The 16,628-nt window shown below is 36.0% G+C and overlaps 4 protein-coding genes across 4 annotated transcripts; 1 reads left to right on the top strand and 3 right to left on the bottom strand.

Annotated features, from left to right (window-relative positions):
• The first annotated feature begins 1,072 nt into the window (after positions 1 to 1,072).
• znf367 (zinc finger protein 367) lies at positions 1,073 to 5,119 on the top strand. The gene is made up of 5 exons (XM_055168952.2): positions 1,073 to 1,576; positions 2,619 to 2,778; positions 2,859 to 2,978; positions 3,206 to 3,344; positions 3,585 to 5,119. The coding sequence occupies exons 1-5, from the start codon at positions 1,295 to 1,297 to the stop codon at positions 3,823 to 3,825; spliced, it is 942 nt and encodes a 313-aa protein (XP_055024927.2). The 5' UTR covers positions 1,073 to 1,294; the 3' UTR covers positions 3,826 to 5,119.
• Positions 5,120 to 8,609, bottom strand: slc35d2 (solute carrier family 35 member D2). The gene is made up of 12 exons (XM_055168951.2): positions 8,247 to 8,609; positions 8,086 to 8,119; positions 7,914 to 8,000; positions 7,775 to 7,842; positions 7,616 to 7,687; positions 7,460 to 7,528; positions 7,277 to 7,379; positions 6,859 to 6,951; positions 6,713 to 6,780; positions 6,384 to 6,462; positions 6,081 to 6,163; positions 5,120 to 5,395 (listed from the first exon to the last, which is right to left on the bottom strand). Exons 1-12 carry the CDS (start codon positions 8,363 to 8,365, stop codon positions 5,269 to 5,271), a joined length of 1,002 nt encoding a protein of 333 aa, XP_055024926.1. The 5' UTR covers positions 8,366 to 8,609; the 3' UTR covers positions 5,120 to 5,268.
• Positions 8,610 to 10,728: 2,119 nt separating this feature from the next.
• On the bottom strand, positions 10,729 to 13,027 carry ccl27a (chemokine (C-C motif) ligand 27a). The gene is made up of 3 exons (XM_055167304.2): positions 12,102 to 13,027; positions 11,470 to 11,587; positions 10,729 to 11,201 (listed from the first exon to the last, which is right to left on the bottom strand). The coding sequence occupies exons 1-3, from the start codon at positions 12,271 to 12,273 to the stop codon at positions 11,108 to 11,110; spliced, it is 384 nt and encodes a 127-aa protein (XP_055023279.2). The 5' UTR covers positions 12,274 to 13,027; the 3' UTR covers positions 10,729 to 11,107.
• A 146-nt stretch (positions 13,028 to 13,173) lies between these two features.
• On the bottom strand, positions 13,174 to 14,720 carry avp (arginine vasopressin). Its single transcript, XM_055167301.2, has 3 exons — positions 14,409 to 14,720; positions 13,468 to 13,672; positions 13,174 to 13,387 (listed from the first exon to the last, which is right to left on the bottom strand). The coding sequence occupies exons 1-3, from the start codon at positions 14,604 to 14,606 to the stop codon at positions 13,260 to 13,262; spliced, it is 531 nt and encodes a 176-aa protein (XP_055023276.2). The 5' UTR covers positions 14,607 to 14,720; the 3' UTR covers positions 13,174 to 13,259.
• Positions 14,721 to 16,628: the final 1,908 nt, after the last annotated feature.

Genomic DNA, 16,628 nt, shown 5'->3' on the forward strand with positions numbered 1-16,628 from the left:
GCCTCGAAACATTTACAAATCTTTTGTTTCGAATCAGTGGCTCGAAGTCACGAGATCTTAGCAAACGAGGCCACATTACGTCATAACTGTTTAGAAAAGCCGATGGTTCACCACTAGGTGGAGCTGATCACAAAGTGAACCCATATGGTTTTAGTATGCAAGTTCATAAAACATTCATCCTTCTGACATTTCATTTTGCCTACTTTTATTTTATAGACCGATTTAATGACAAATATGTGCCTAATTAAAAGGGGCGTTAAAGTGTTAATGATCTGTTTACCCTAAATAAAACCAAAAATACAATATACATTAAGTTAAATATTTTTTCCCTAAAAACATATTTTTATAAAAACCTTGCAATTATTGTGTAAAAAGTGAATGTTTAGACTGAGATCTTGTTGCTTTAACAACGTTTTCACCAGCAGGTGGCGCCAATGTTTCGAGCGCTTCGAACAGTGAATCATTGGTTCAGTTGATTCCTCCCATCACTATTTTTATATTATGTAAGATTAGTTATGTCGACAATTATGTAGAAAACAGTAAAGTGGGTTGTCACAGGCACAGTTACATTTGTGTGTGCTCACGTTAAACATGATATTTATGTAAATTCAAGAATATAATTTAAAATTTGTTGGAGTAATACATTACCTTCTGTACAATAGACACTGCAGCTGTTGCGTGTTTGAATGAACACTCTCTGTATTCATCTCAATCTGACAAAGAGCTGTTAGATTATATAAGTTTGGCGCCACCTTCGCCGCCCGCCTTTCCCTTTAAATCAACGTGAATATAAACATTGTGCGCGGGAGACGTTGCGCTGCAAGAAACGCCCCATTTAAAACGTAAAAGAAGCAAATTCATTGGCTGACAGTCCTGTCATCCATAAAGACCGCGATCTTGTGAAATCCTGGACCAATCAGTACCGAGTGAACCTTTTGGACTTTTGATTGGTTACTGTGCGCGCTGTAAGTGTAACGGTGACTATCATTGGTTACTGTTCGCGCTGTAAGCGTAACGGCGCCTGTCATTGGTCATCCTCGCCGTTTGTGAAATGTTCTCTTTTCCGATTGGACGGAGTTTCAGCTCGAGCGCGATTTCCAACGCGGGAAAGTGTGGAGTGTGTTCGGGTGAGACTGAAGGAATCAAAGGGACCGCAGGAAAGCGCGCTTGCAGCAGTGATAGATGTAACATTGGGAATGATTCTCTTTTTAATAGGAAACTTACTGGCGCCTCGTTAGATATTTTTTATTAGGTTTTATTTTAACGGAACGGTTTTAAGACGCAGTTTTTTAACATGGCTGACAGCAAACATCAAGTGATATTTTGTAACGATTCGCCAAAAAGAGTTCTGGTGTCCGTGATCAAGACGACTCCCATTAAACCCAGAGGAGCGGACTCGTGTCTCGTGCCCACCAGTCCCGGGTTTAGTGACTTTATGGTTTATCCGTGGCGCTGGGGAGAAAACGCTCATAATGTCACACTGAGTCCAGGATCGGGCAGCGGAACCGCATCACCCACCCGAACCAACACTTCATCTGCGGAAAGCGATGTCAACTCCTGCCCGGATCACCTCAAGGTGACAAAATGACACTACGTTATATTATTGTACTGTACACTAAACAACATACTGTGACTGTATGAAGAAACCCTTTAAATGGTTTCGGTTTAGTAGCATGTGATGGTTTATTATTTTAAGGTTTATAGATTTATATAAGCTGTTATGCGCTGAATAATCTATTGAACTGTTATTGATAAGTGGATCAATTGTGTTTCTGATCTCTTATTAAATAAATAAGTATATATGATACTGCATATGTAAAACGCGCGCGCTCTGAATGGGATTTTAAATTGCTCTCCATTTTGACGCTGCTAGAGTTGAGCATGACGTCAGACGTGCGCGCCAAAATGTGACGGATGTTCTAGAAAAACACAAATGACTTGAGTTTAATTATGAACACAATAACGTAACTAAGTATATGTGTATATCTGACACTCCATAAAATACAGATTCTCGGTTTATTATCTATTGCGGTGTATTACATTGTCATTACATGTTAAAGGGGTGATATTATGAGATTTATTTGAATATGTCAAATAAGTCTTTGGTGTCCCCAGAGTGTATATATATAAAGTTTAGCTCAAAATATCATATAGATAATTTATTATAACATGTTTAAGTTGCCACTTTGTAGGTGGGAGCAAAATGTGCTGTTTTAGGGTGTGTCCTTTAAAATACAAACACTGATCACCATAATAGTGGTTCTTTGAAATTGAAACTCAATTGTGCTGTCAATTATTTTCTCTCTGCACTAAATGGCAGTGCCGATGTTGTGTCGTGCAGGTGGTTTTAATATAATACGACTCGTTACCTTTGTCACAACACAGGTGAAATCTGAATTACCAAATTTTTCACCTGCTTGCAAAGAATTGTTTACCAAAGCAAAGTTATTAGGTTGTTTTTTTCACGTTTTCTAGGTTAATAGAAGCAGTGGGGACCCAATTTAAACATGGAAAAAGTCTGTTAGCAACTTTTTGTTCTTTGCCTGTGCACTTGATCTATACATGTCGTAAAGTGCTTTTAAGTCTTTGTATTAGTCAAATATATGGTTTGTGTTTAGTCCCTGCAGGACAGCATCAGACGTGGACGCCCGCGAGCAGACACGGTACGAGAACTAATCAATGAGGGCGAGAACTCCACCAGCCGTATCCGCTGTAACATCTGTAACCGGGTCTTTCCGAGGGAGAAATCCTTACAGGCGCACAAACGGACCCACACGGGTGAGCTGTGATCCTCAGTAAGCAGAAAGTGTTCATGTGTTGAAAGATCACAAGAATTGACTCCTGACTTTTTGTCGTAGGGGAACGGCCGTACCTGTGTGATTATCCAGACTGCGGAAAAGCTTTCGTCCAAAGTGGACAACTAAAAACCCATCAACGTCTTCATACAGGAGAGAAGCCCTTTGTCTGTTCTGAGAAAGGTGAGAGGGCACATTTTCAGTATTCATAAGGTGTTTATGAATTAAATCTTGAGGACATGTTTCTTTAGCAAAAGCATATCTCACCTTTATGTCTGTTAGCATCAGTTGGACCACTAGTTTATATCTTTATGGGTCACATCTGTGAAGTGTAAATGTGCTGCTTTCTCGGGTTGCTTAACTTTTTTGAAACGATGAATAATGAATTTGTTTTGTATCTTTCATTATAGGCTGTGGTAGCCGATTTACTCATGCTAACCGTCACTGTCCTAAACATCCATATGCCCGACTGAAGCGAGAGGAACCAATGGGTGGACCGGGTCAGTCACAGGGAGCTGATAATAAAGCTGTTGCTGAATGGCTGGCAAAGTGAGTAAAAGATCTGAGACACATTGAAAAAACATATACAGTGACCCCATATAGATGCTTAATGATTGTTTTAGTTAATATGAGGATCTACACCTTTAGCACACTATGAACAAAAGAAAGTTATTAAATGTCAGTGTTCTTTGTGTTTTGATATTTTGTTAGTTCATTTAATACCAACACTGATAATATTCACCTTATTTAAATGCAATGAGAAGTAAATGTTTATCGTCACTTCATCAGGTATTGGGAAACGAGGGAACAGAGAACATCTCCTCCAGTTAAAGGCAAGAATCTGGGTAAAGAGGATCAAGAACAGCAGGACCCTTTGGACTTCATGCCATCTGATGAAGGTGAAGAGGAGGAGCAAGATGATGAGAAAAGCGGCGGAGGTGGGACGGCCCGTCGGCGTCTTCAGGAACAGAGGGAACGACTCCACGGTGCACTCGCTCTCATCGAGTTGGCCAATAATCTTTCTGCCTGAGAAAAGTGTCAGAAATAATCGGCTTAATATCAACATCTGTAAAATCGAATGTTTTTTTAAGCAGGTGTCTTGACATCCTTCCTTTGCTCACATTGGTGACCCCTGCACTTCTAGTCAGTGCTACCCGGGTTGATATAAGCTACAAGCACCTTATTTTTGCTTTCTTTTGTACTTTTAGGCTGCTATAATAGTAGATGATATCGTTATATGAAGAATGTTGTTGGTTTTTTCTCAGCTTAACGATGAGGTGAGACGTGTCTCGTTTGTTGTGTTGTGCACTTTTTGTTGTGGTAATGAGCGTTTTGTTTTCTCGTGGGTGGCTGTGTTGTGTGTGAAATTTCTGTTTGTTTAGGATTTTAGCATGCGTGCATTTTGGAACAGGGTGTGTGACCGACCTGCTAGAGATGAAGATCTTCACGTAGCAGATCGAGTAGTAGTTTGATCTGAAACGAGACCCACAGCGTTAGTCTGGTTTTTTTTATATAAGCATTTTCATTCACAATGGTCCGCTATCACCTGTAATCATGTATTTATTGTATTTAAACCAGTAAGCTTCAATAGCTTCTCCAGAGCGCCACCTGCTGTCAGCTGTAGATCCGGGCTTTCTTAACTAACCAGTTATAAACCAGCAACATGTTATGAGTGAAGATATAAACTGAAGCACTTACAATATTAATCCAGTGATGTTTGTCTCACTGCAGTCGTTTGAGGACGGTGATATTGGCTTCCAAAGAATGAGGATGATGATGAATGAGATTCTAGGTATGAATGAGGAACCGGGCAGCACTTATTCCAGTCACATAACTTCTGCTCGTTGATGCTTTTATAAGCACAATGCTGTGTTATTTGTTTTAATCTGCAACACTAAATTCTGTTCATATAACATTAAGACTGAAAGTTCATTGGATGTAATCATTCCACAGCTTTCCTGGTTATCACAAGTTAAATTCAGATCTGTCATGTAATTTAATTTTGGCATTTATAAAACTGGAAATATCTGAATAACGTTCCTCAGGATTGAAGATACATTGCTTTAAGTTTCACTGTTCCACTTAAAATTTAATATATTTTACAGAAAAATCCTTCGGAAAGCTGTGTATAATGTACCCTATACAAACTGAAAGATCCCATTTGATTATGTTACGATTATTATGACAACAGAATGTAATCGTTTGATTTTGATATGTTTGTTATACTGAAAGGACTTGTAAATGTGTTAATGGGCTTTTCCTTATAGTCCAAACTTAGCGTTTAGCACTTGAAAGCTTCATTAAATAAATATAAATGAAATCAATCTTGGTTGTTGTGTTTATTTTACAAATATGATACATTATGCATTCACTGTAATTCTCTTTAAACATTTGCGTTTCCAAGGTTCAAAAAAATAAATAACACATCACAGTGAACAGAAGATTTCTGCTGACACAGAACCGAATGTCAGAATCATATTTTCTCTGAACTTTGATGATGATCTGTGATATGAAGCGGTAGTTTGTCCTCTGCTGGTTTCATGTTGGATTCTGACGGGCTGTTAAATGTTATGTAGGAATATATCAATCCTGCCGAGATACTGAGAACACAGAGAAACGGGAAGTTAAATGTGGAAAGACATTAAATGGATAATTCTCCCAAAGTCATTATTTACTCACCCTCATGTTGTTACAAACCTGAACATTAAATGTATAAATGTCTCTGTTCTGATGAAAACAAAGGAAAACACTCCGAGAAATGTCCGTAATCCAGCCGTTCGTGGACCCCATACTTCCATAGTATTCTTTTTCTTACTATGGTAGTCAATGGGGTCCACAAACAGCTTGGTTACAAACATTTCTTAAAATATCTTCCTTTGTGTTCATCAGAACAAAGCAATTCATGCAGGTTTTTAACAACATGAGGATGAGTAAATGATGACAACATTTTTATTTTTGGGTGAACTATCCCTTTAAGGCCTGATTTCACAGACAAGGCTTAGCTAAAGCCAGAGAACTAGTCCTTAGTTAAATGAAGCATCTTTAATAAACATGCCTTAGCAAAAGACGTTACTGGTGTGTATCTAGAGACAAATCAATATTTCAAGATCTGTCAGCGCAAGTTATTTTCAGTTGAGACAGCTCAAACATTTGTCTTAGTCTAGGACTAGCATCTGTGAAACCAAACCACTGGTAAAAGACTTCTCGCTGACAGACTCTGTGCTAAAGAATCAGGTGTGTGTTGAAATAAAAACATATATAAACAAATCATAAACAAGTTCTTACCAGATATTTAGTCCAATAAAGTTTGGCCATGAAAAGATATAATCTCCCCCAATAAACATGCCAATGTACATCACAGCCACATTCTAAAGAGGAAAAGAAAAAAACTGCTGTAAAACAATCAAATTAATTTATTACATAATTACTACATATATATATAATACAAGTGTACAAATATTTTAAATCACACACTACTAAACATGTTCCCATTAGGGACTTGTCTGCTTTAAAACTGAAACATTTTCACATAACTCAAATATTTCAGTGTGATTGTTATATCATAAATAAAATATACAATGACGATACCTTAATCGCACCAACGACTGTTGTGGTTAAAGCTGTGTTATAATAACTGCAGAGGATTATAGAGTACATCAAAACAAACCTGCAACAAGATAAGAGTTTAGTTCATCTGGATTTCTCTAAACCAGTGGTCTCCAACATGGTGCACGTGTCTACTTTTATGTGTGTTTACATTTTATACAATGATAAAACATATCAACAAGTAAAACAAAACATTTTGAGTAGACTATTTTAAAAAAAAGTAAAAAAAAACATGACAGAAAGGTTGGATATAAACTATTGTAAGATGATCATTTCAACTGTTGTTTTGTTCGACCAATAGCCATACTCACCCCATAACACAAGACAGCAAAAAGTAAAATACAAAAGTCAAAGATAACCATCCGTCAAAGGTCAGAGCCTTAAAACAAGAAGAAAAATAATGTTCAAACTCTGACCAATAAAAGATTTTCATAGCTTTAACTAGGTTTGAACTCACCTTCTGTAAATCTCCAGTGTAGGCGCTTGCCAAAACAGTGGGAATGATAATGATGAATGCATTATAAAACAAAACTCCATATTTGCCCAAACCCTGTGATGAACAGAGAAAAACATATTCATTCATGAACAATACAGTTTATTCAACCAGGGTTTGGCTGTTTATGTAGAGACTATCCTAGCAAAGAAGGGTGTGATGTACACAGTCAAAGTTTATACTGAATGGTGTTCAAGTATACACAAATTAAAGACTTTTTCTTGATAAGTTGGCCTCTGATAATACAACAGCTATAGCATACGGTACACGTGTCATAGGTCAGTTCAATGGTTATTAAAGGTTTTATCTCATCATTTGTGGAGTTTTCTAAGAAATATTCATCTGTCATTGATAACATGATGATGTAAATGTTGTCACACACCTCCGTTCCAAGGGTTTTTTTGGTGTAAACGCCACTGGCGGCAGTAAAGACGTCATTTAGCAGAACAAACGTGTAACCTTCTGCATTGAAGGACAAATCGGAGCTGAAACAAAGTTTATGAACACATTTGAGGGTGTGCAACACTATATACAGTACTGTATAGGATCTCATTATTTACGGTACCTGGCTGCCACCAAAGCCCCCAGAACTATAGCCAAAACACTGCACACTAGCCAAGGTGAAAAACTTTTCCTGGGAGTAAAAAATAAAAGCGAATCAGATTGGCATTAATAACATAAAGATAAAACATTGTTTTCACCACAATATGAATGTGTGTACCTCAATATTCTTGACTCCATAATCATGGTGAGTAAAATGGTGAATTTTCTGAGCACAGTAAACATTGGCAAACTAAAAAAGACAGAGAGGCTGCTGTCAATATTTGTTTGTCTTTATGCAAAATCAAGCTTAAACTTATAAGTCAAGTTTTTGTTTTACCTCAGTTTCTTGGTTCCGCCCAGACCGGTCACGTGATTGCCAACATACAGCAAAGGCAACGGAAAAATCTACAGAACATAGAAATTAAAAGTGTAAAATCACAATGATAATAAAGGGATCACAAACATTCATGAATTACCTTTCTGGGTATACTGCTGTCAAAGTCTTGAAAACTGATAGTTTTGTTCATTTTGGCAACATATAGGATGATGATCGTAGCTGCCATCTGTATATGAATATCAATACAAGGATCAGAGACATTTTATCAGAGATTTCATCTATAAAATATTCATTACATACATCTTCCTCACCTGTCCGATTCCAAGAAACATGTACGAGGGAAACCTACACATTTAAAAAACAACTTAATGAAATGTCACCATAATTCAATCATCGTGAAGACGACTTTTTTTATTCATGATGACATATGTAAAGCGCGTGCTCTGAGGTAAAGCCGGAAGTTGAAACTCACCTGTACTGCGTTAAAATACTTTTATTCACCACGATGATGAGAAACGAGCTGACAGCGTAAAACACGGCCGACAGAAGCTTCACGAGTCTGCCGTGTTTAATATCATCGTTAAAAATCATCGTTCCTTTGGTTTCCTCCGTCTCTCAAAACTCCGCAATTTTCTCGTGTTTTTTTCCGCGCTCTGGAGACGGGACATGCTGTTTATAAGGTCCTAAACCTGTCCATTAAACACAACGAGTGAGTTAAATAATCACACATGACGGTGAAAGTGTTATTATAAGTTTATAATCTGTGTCAATAGGAACAGAATGAGAAGACTGAACAGCAACAGCAGGAAAAGCGTTTAAAATGGGCGGGACTTCTCCGTTCAGATCTCGCCTCTGATTGGTCAGGGAACATGAGTTTACGTGAGTTTATTTTCTTTAAATATTTATTTTGTATATTTAATTTGTATGTTTAATAGTTAAATATTAATTTATTTTCATTTTTAAATGACTGTTGAAGTTTGTCAGTGTTAGCAAGACTCTTTGGTGTTAGTATTCTGTTGTTAATTATTGTCCAGACCAACTTTAAAATAACGTTACCAGGTTGCTCTCGTGATACTTGTTATTTTTCACACACAGTGCTGTTCAGATACGACAAAGAACTTATATTGACTTATATTCTTCTATACTCTTTGGATACGATGGTTTCTTAGTTTCTTAATCCAAAGGCTGCAGCCTCCTGATGTCGCATTTGTAGACTGCATACTTCATCAAGACTTATCTTAATGTCTTATTTCAGAATATTAACAATTATAAAGTTGACTATTCTAAGTTAATCTTAAATTGTTGTAATATGCTTATGACATGTGAATGTAATGCTCAGTTAATTCAAATGAACCAGGCTTGATGACGTATGCAGCCTCCATGAGACCTCCATATCAACTTTATTGATAAACATTATTACTTAAAAGTTCATTTTTGGTGAAATTGAACTATGATCTCAGTTCATCAGTAGATGGCAGCACGCGCCACAGCTTACTCAATGTGTCACAACACACACACACACACACACACACACACACGTTCTGGTTTCCATGTTTTGTGGGTTAGGGCAGTGGTTCCCAAACTTTTTCAGCGTGCGCCCCCCCCCCCTTTTGTACAGTGCATTCCTTCGCGGCCCCCCAAAGAAAATTTGTGACAAAAAACTGTTCTAAAACTCAACATTTTGATAAAAAAAAAACATTAAATTATACAAAAAGTAGTGCTTTTGGTTAGTAGCCTTATTTTTTTTTTTATACACAGAATTCATGATAAATTAATGTATTTCATAAAATGTCATAAAACTGGGGCCCCCCTGGCACCATCTCGCGGCCCCCAGTTTGAAACCCACTGGGTTAGGGTATACGTCCATATACGTAATGCATTTTATACTTTACAAACTGTATATTCTATTCCCTTCCCCTAACCAAACCTTACCATCACAGAAAACTTTCTGCTATCTTAGATTTTCAATACATATTATTCTGCTTGATTTATAAGCTTGTTTCCTCATGGGGACCTCACAAATGTCCATACAAGGTATTCCTGGACATTTGGTCCCCACAACGTGATAATTACCAGGTACACACACACACACACACACACACACATTCTGGTTTCCATGTTTTGTGGGGACATTCCTTAGACGTAATGCATTTCATATTGTACAAACTGTATATATTATTCCCCTTACCTACCCCATTCCCTAACCCCAACCATCACAGAAACCCTTCTGCTACTTCACATTTTCAAGAAACATCATTCCGTTTGATTTATAAGCTTGTTTCCTCATGGGGACGTCCAAATTACCCCACAAGGTCACAAAAACACTGGTATTCCTATCTTTATGGGGAGAACTGGTCCCCACAACGTGATAATTACCAGGTACACACACACACACACACACACACACACACACACACACACACACACACACACACACACACACACACAGAGAACAAACTGAGATTACACTTTACACTTTTAAGTGCTATAATTGGGTTCTACAAAACGTGAAAAGGTTCAACCAGTAAGTTTAACTGGCACATTTTTGCTCACATCTATAAAGTGTCAATTTTAACATGCTATAATAAATCATCTATGAGGTATTTTGAGTTAAAACTTTACATACTCTGACAACACAAACAATTTATTTTACATTTACAGTCTTGTGAAATGTCCCCTTTAATGTTTATGTGATGTCAATGTAAAGACCACAGCAAAAAAGATATTTTGAATCTTGAATTTTTAAGAGATACAGTGAGTGAAGTCTTTTCATCCATAATATAAATTTATAAATCTTTCTTTCTTTCTTTCTTTCTTTCTTTCTTTCTTTCTTTCTTTCTTTCTTTCTTTCTCTTTCTTTTACAATGTACATAAAACAAACTAAAATGAAAGCAATTGAAACTTCAAGATAATTTACCTCCAGTTTTATAAATCAAACACGCAACAAGAGTCAATAAGAATAACATTATACATTTTATTTAAGATGTGTAATTTACATGTTTGCACTTTTAAAGACAAAAATCCTTTTCACACTTACAAAATGATCATTAATAAATTCATGCATCACATGAATGCTTTAGAGTCTTTTTTCTCTTTATAGTTTTGTTTACATTCAGCTAAAATTATTATCATTACATATTGATTTCTGTTAAGTACAAGAGGCTTTTAAATGAACAACAGGAACATACGAAACATATACATTACACACAAATAACATAGATACTGCAGTCTATAATGGATATAAGAACTATAAAAAAGCAGTAAATAAAGAGAAAATAATGCCAATCAATCCGTGTCAGCTGGACTGTACTGTGTGCTTTTATTACTTTGTGTTTAAGCCTTTTTGGGGTTATTCTTCTTTTTTATTTTCTTCAAGCGTCCCAGGATTTTAGGATCTGCACAGATTTTTTTCTGTTTGATATACAATCTGAAGAGCATAAAACACAGTAAATAAAAGAGAGAAATATTCATTCAACACTCAAAAAAAATCCCTCATCAGTTGAATGTATTTTAATAATGTGACCAATTTCCATGTAAAAGTTATTACAAAAAGTGTTATTTTCATCAAACAAACATGATTAGATACCACTATATTAATGTAATAATTTTAAGTAGAAATTAGCCACATAATACAAATACATTTAACTGAGAGTGAATAAAGTGTATTATTTGTTTGTTTATCAATAAATACTCACATCACTGCATCAATGTCACAGCGACCATTTTTTTTCTGTAGATCATATTTAGAAACTTTTTGCAGATCGGATCTTCGGATTTTCTTTGAAACCGTCACACAGCATCTGGGTATCCCATCTGCAGGAATAAATCAGCATGTCACAAGCTCAGAAACATTCAACAGCCCAGCATTTAATTATATAAAGGTGAACAAGACATTTCATGTTTCATTTTTCACAAACTACAACTCCACTATAATGCATGTCAGAACAGATGTTTGTATCACATTTACTGTAACTTCAACAAGTACATTTAGATGTTAAAATTAAAGCCAATGCATGCATCTAGATTGTCTCTTTAGGAATTAAAAAACACCCTTCACGCTCCTGCAGCAAGGCTCGTCCAGTTGGTCCGCAGCTTTACATTGATGATATATTTTATAGCAAACAGCATGAAGTATTAAATTGTTAAATAATAATAAGTACATACAAATATAAAAAGTCTAGTAAGGGCATCACAGTATCTTATTAAATTCTGCACATAAGTTGTAAAGGGAAAGAAAAGATTAAAAGAAATGAAAATGACACAGTATTGATGATCAATCTTGTTCTTATATATATGTATGTATATGTCATATTGTTTGTTATCTGACCTGCAGTGCTGGTGAAGATGGTGACACACAAGATGAGCAGAAGAAGAACACAAGTTGCTTTGAGCTCCATGCTTGATTCAACACTAAGAGTAAATGAACTTAATGAAGGTTTAAAACCACACATGCATGTTGTGTTACCGCCCTCATCGGTCGGCTTGTCAGAACTCATCATAGAAAACCGTTTTAAGAGTCTATTATGAAATATCTGTTGTAACAGATGAAATATTTTACCCCACCTTATTTTCTTTACATGCAGGTCAATTCTTTTACAATATATTCATAAACAAGCATCCGTGCGTGACACGACGAGTACACGTACACCAGTCTTCAATAGTGTGTTTATCTGGTTTAACTGAATGGTTACCAGCTCTTTTATGTTGGTTAGTTACAGTCAAACAGTGCTTGTTTCTCACGGTCTGTTTTATTGAATGTATGACCTTTAACTTCTAAAATCCTCTTCATTTTAATATGGTAATATGATGATATTTATCAAGAAATAAATACTGTCCAGATACTGTCATTTATTAAAAGAACAGAGAGAGATTTGAAATCATTCAGTCATTCTTTTGCTCATGTACAGTTTCTCATAATGCTTTTAACTTGCACTAACACTTATTCAAACTATATCACTAAAGCACACTGTTTCTTATGATATTATTGACAGCAAGCGTATTTAAATGTAGTTTTGTACAGCGTCTGTCTGGTTTTCTTTGAATTTAAAAGGACAAAAGAGCTCACAGAGAAACAGGATTCACCTGTTTAGATTGAAACGTTTCATCTGCATCAGTTTTTATTGTCTGCACGACTCTTTTTCTTTTCATTTGAGTACTTTTCAGTAATTATATGGCAGAAGTGTACTTCCAAAAGATAAACGCTCTGAGCACCAGATTAATGTTGTACACGAGTTATTGTTCAAACTTGTCAAAGAGGAACACAGATGCCTAAAGACAGGCTGGTATTAACCGATCATACAGAGGTAATAACCCTTAACAGCACTGGATTATAATAATAGAAGATCAGGAACAGGTAATGCTTCTCATGGAGCAACCTGTTAGATAAACAAACATCAGTATTGATCTGAACTTTCATTTACTACATATTTACAGACAGCAAACACCGATGGGTCGTGCAGCATGATGTATACGATGATCTTCATCTTTAGCCTCGTGACATCAACTTTAACAGATCCAGCAGCAGGTCTGATGAAGACTTCTTCAGTGTATCGCTGCCATTAGATTCATCATATCTGATCTGATCCATACACTCTGAATCCATCACACATCTCTCTGCAAGACAACACAGTCTATTAGTAATAATGTCAGATAAATAATCATCTTTACTTGTCTTTTTGAACAGTCACACATACCTGAATCACAGCAGATGCCCGGAGCAGCGCAGCGTCCACCTTCAGATCCACAGGAACTCCCGCCGGTCTCACAGGGACTGGACAGATAATTCTCCTCCATACAGATCAGAGTCTCCGGAGAACCCACCAGACAACCCAGACCGGCTCCACAGCAGATACTGGGACCAAAACATCGGCCTTTATTCCCGGGACCACACGCCATACACTACAAGAGAAAGAGAGACACACATATAGTCATATGACAAACCTCATAACAAACTGAAAGTATTCATTCATAAAATTGGACTTCATTGAAAAAAATAAATATTGCATTTATATCGTATATATATTTTTTATAATGTTTATAATATCTATATCTATATCTATATCTATCTATCTATCTATCTATCTATCTATCTATCTATCTATCTATATATATATATATATCTATATATATATATATATATATATATATATATATATATATATATATATATATATATATATATAAGTATTTTGGTTTAAACTCATTTAGATTTTATTTTTGCTTAATATGTTAAAACAATGCTATGTTGTCGCTTATTTGTAACTCTCTGATTAAAAAAACATGAATAAAAAAGATTTAAGCTAAAAAATAAATTTAATTAAATAACTTTATTATTAAAATGTACAACAGCAACAATGTACACTATATCATACTCAGTATAATATTAAATAAATTTTATACTAATAGTTTTCTCCAACAGAAAATCAGTTTTAAATAGGCGACTGTAATAAATTGTTTATGCAGTGATGAATGAATGAATTATTATTGTGTTAAGGCTTTAGGTCAAGTAAAAACTCATGCAAACTGAATGTGTATCATCTGAACAATAAAGAAATAGTTTCTAAAGTTTCTTATTGCACCTGCTGGAAAGATGCTGTGTGCATGAATGGGTATGGGTGGGTGGAGATGTTTGTACCTGTCTGATGGGATCTGGTTGAGATCTTTTTCCTCCACGTGGACAGTTTTGAATGTAGCATGCGGATGAGAGCGTTGAGAACACGAGGATGCAGAGGATGCACGCGGGCAGCAGAGAATCAGACATCTTCATACACTGGACAAACTGATGCTCTCTGATGCTTATATAGACCTGCAGCATCAGGACCATCAGCATCATCACGCTCCTCCCACTTTACACACGCAGATACATCTAATATCAATTTATTCCTCTTCAATCATCATCGCCAAATGACCTGTTATTATATATTATTGTTTAAAAACTCAAATGATGTGATTAAAAAAATTAAATGATCACTTAACAAGACTAAACCATTCACCTGCCCAAACACAGAAATCAAACTCAATGTTGGAGAAAAGGAGAAGATGTTTGTGAGCTGGCGATGAAGGGGTTAATGTAAAACTGATGCAGAGGTCAAATCAGCAAAATCACAAATATCTGATTCATCTGAGCTCAGGACAAAACAACAGAAATGACTGCTCAGTATTCAACACTGCACTAACATTAACTTCAGCTAACATTTCCATATTATTTATAGACACGCAGCGCCACAAAAGAACAATTTCATAAAATGACATAAGCATGCATATGTAACATAGATTACATCAAACTCTCCTGGGAATTCTTTTAAGGAATGGCAGTGGAAAATTTAAATGAATAGATGACCGCGGTTAAAAATTATACACGCGCGCGTGTGTGTTTGTGTGATGCAAATTATGCAAAAAGAAATAAATGTTAATGACGGGAGATCAGTAAGTGTCAATGTCATTTCAGTCAATAATGAAATGCTACCATGCCTGAAAGTTTATGATGGAGTTTGCATGTTCTCATGGGTTTACTTTGGTTTCCTCCCACAGGCCAAAATCATGCAGGTTAGGTAAATTGGAGATGCTGTGTATTGATCAAGTTGTGTATGGATTAACCAGTTCTCGCCATGAATATAGACATAGATGATGGGACAAGAAAGTAAAATTCATTATGTTTTTGTATTGATGACATCTGAGACTCATCTGTACATCTGGAAACTTTGAGATGAAAACTGACACTTTAGTGACTTGCATTTAATCAAATGAAGAAGAAAGAAATGGACTGTACTGAAGATGGGTGCATGTGTAGACTGAATGAGTTAAGAAGCAGAAGGTCAGATCTGTGTGTGTGAGCACGTGTGTGTGTCCTTCAGTTGTATGTTTGTGTAATTGTTGTGTTGAGAACACTGAGAAAGTTTTATTAGTAACCGATGATAGAGGTCAGATCTCTTCATACTCACACAAAGACACTTCAGCCTTGAGCTCCTCTACAAATTCAATTCTGCAACACAAAGAGCTCAAGAAACCTCACCGCCTGATGACAGATTTACAATCTACAAGCAAAAAGAACAACATCGAGATTTCATCATTTTCACACTAACTATATACTAACTAACTTATGTTGTGTATGCTGTTGAAGTGTTAAGTATGTCCTAATTCAGTCAAAAGATAATGGATGAAGAGTTGTCTGATCTATGAGACTCCTGCTGAAGGATCTGGACAACAAAGTGGACCCAACAGTGACCATTAAGACGGTGACCCTGAATAAAGAAAGCCAATAATGCCTTAAAACAACAATGAACCTTTCAGATTTCAATCCAAGCGAGAAATTGTGGTTGACCATCTTAATGTCTTTAAAACTTTACTGAACGTGAGAACTTCAACCAGAATGAAAATATACTCAACGTGTATTGATCAGTAACAGGGCTCAGATGGCGGTCTGATCAATAAATCAACAGAATTATTACAGTCAGTTTCTCAGAGACTGAAACTCTTCTCACAGATGTTTCTACTAAATAGTAAATGTCATGAAACAATCATTTATTCATTGTGATCAATTAATCTGTGGAAAGTTAGATGAATAAAACATGTTGAACTATAAAAGATGAACACTGTAAATGTTTACAGATGCTGTATTTTGCTAAAAAGTTGAAGCATTATATTTTTAAGGATAAATTGGCTTTAAGTCATTTTAACCTATACTATAGTTTCTGGTAGTGATGCATTACTTGAATCCGGTCTCAAACTCAAGACCAGTCTCGAGACCAATTTCTGGTTTCTCGGACTTGTTCTTTCAAAAACTCTGTCTTGACTCGGTCTCAGACCACAATGGGAGGAGCAGGACTCATAATTTCAGACCGAGTCCTCAAGACCA

The sequence above is a fragment of the Misgurnus anguillicaudatus genome, chromosome 5 (genome assembly GCF_027580225.2).
Source record: "Misgurnus anguillicaudatus chromosome 5, ASM2758022v2, whole genome shotgun sequence".
Taxonomy (NCBI): domain Eukaryota; kingdom Metazoa; phylum Chordata; class Actinopteri; order Cypriniformes; family Cobitidae; genus Misgurnus; species Misgurnus anguillicaudatus.

Coding starts and splice junctions, on each gene's coding strand:
- znf367 (XM_055168952.2), top strand. CDS start 1,295: ATGGCTGACAGCAAACATCAAGTGATATTTTGTAACGATTCGCCAAAA. Junction 1,577..2,618: donor CCTGCCCGGATCACCTCAAG/GTGACAAAATGA, acceptor GTTTGTGTTTAG/TCCCTGCAGGACAGCATCAG. Junction 2,779..2,858: donor GCACAAACGGACCCACACGG/GTGAGCTGTGAT, acceptor TTTTTGTCGTAG/GGGAACGGCCGTACCTGTGT.
- slc35d2 (XM_055168951.2), bottom strand. CDS start 8,365: ATGATTTTTAACGATGATATTAAACACGGCAGACTCGTGAAGCTTCTG. Junction 7,688..7,774: donor GGCGGAACCAAGAAACTGAG/GTAAAACAAAAA, acceptor TGTCTTTTTTAG/TTTGCCAATGTTTACTGTGC. Junction 6,463..6,712: donor TTGCTGTCTTGTGTTATGGG/GTGAGTATGGCT, acceptor ATCTTGTTGCAG/GTTTGTTTTGATGTACTCTA.
- ccl27a (XM_055167304.2), bottom strand. CDS start 12,273: ATGATGAGTTCTGACAAGCCGACCGATGAGGGCGGTAACACAACATGC. Junction 11,588..12,101: donor CATCTTCACCAGCACTGCAG/GTCAGATAACAA, acceptor TTATTCCTGCAG/ATGGGATACCCAGATGCTGT. Junction 11,202..11,469: donor TGTGACATTGATGCAGTGAT/GTGAGTATTTAT, acceptor TATGCTCTTCAG/ATTGTATATCAAACAGAAAA.
- avp (XM_055167301.2), bottom strand. CDS start 14,606: ATGATGCTGATGGTCCTGATGCTGCAGGTCTATATAAGCATCAGAGAG. Junction 13,673..14,408: donor AACCAGATCCCATCAGACAG/GTACAAACATCT, acceptor TTTCTCTTGTAG/TGTATGGCGTGTGGTCCCGG. Junction 13,388..13,467: donor GGGCATCTGCTGTGATTCAG/GTATGTGTGACT, acceptor GTTGTCTTGCAG/AGAGATGTGTGATGGATTCA.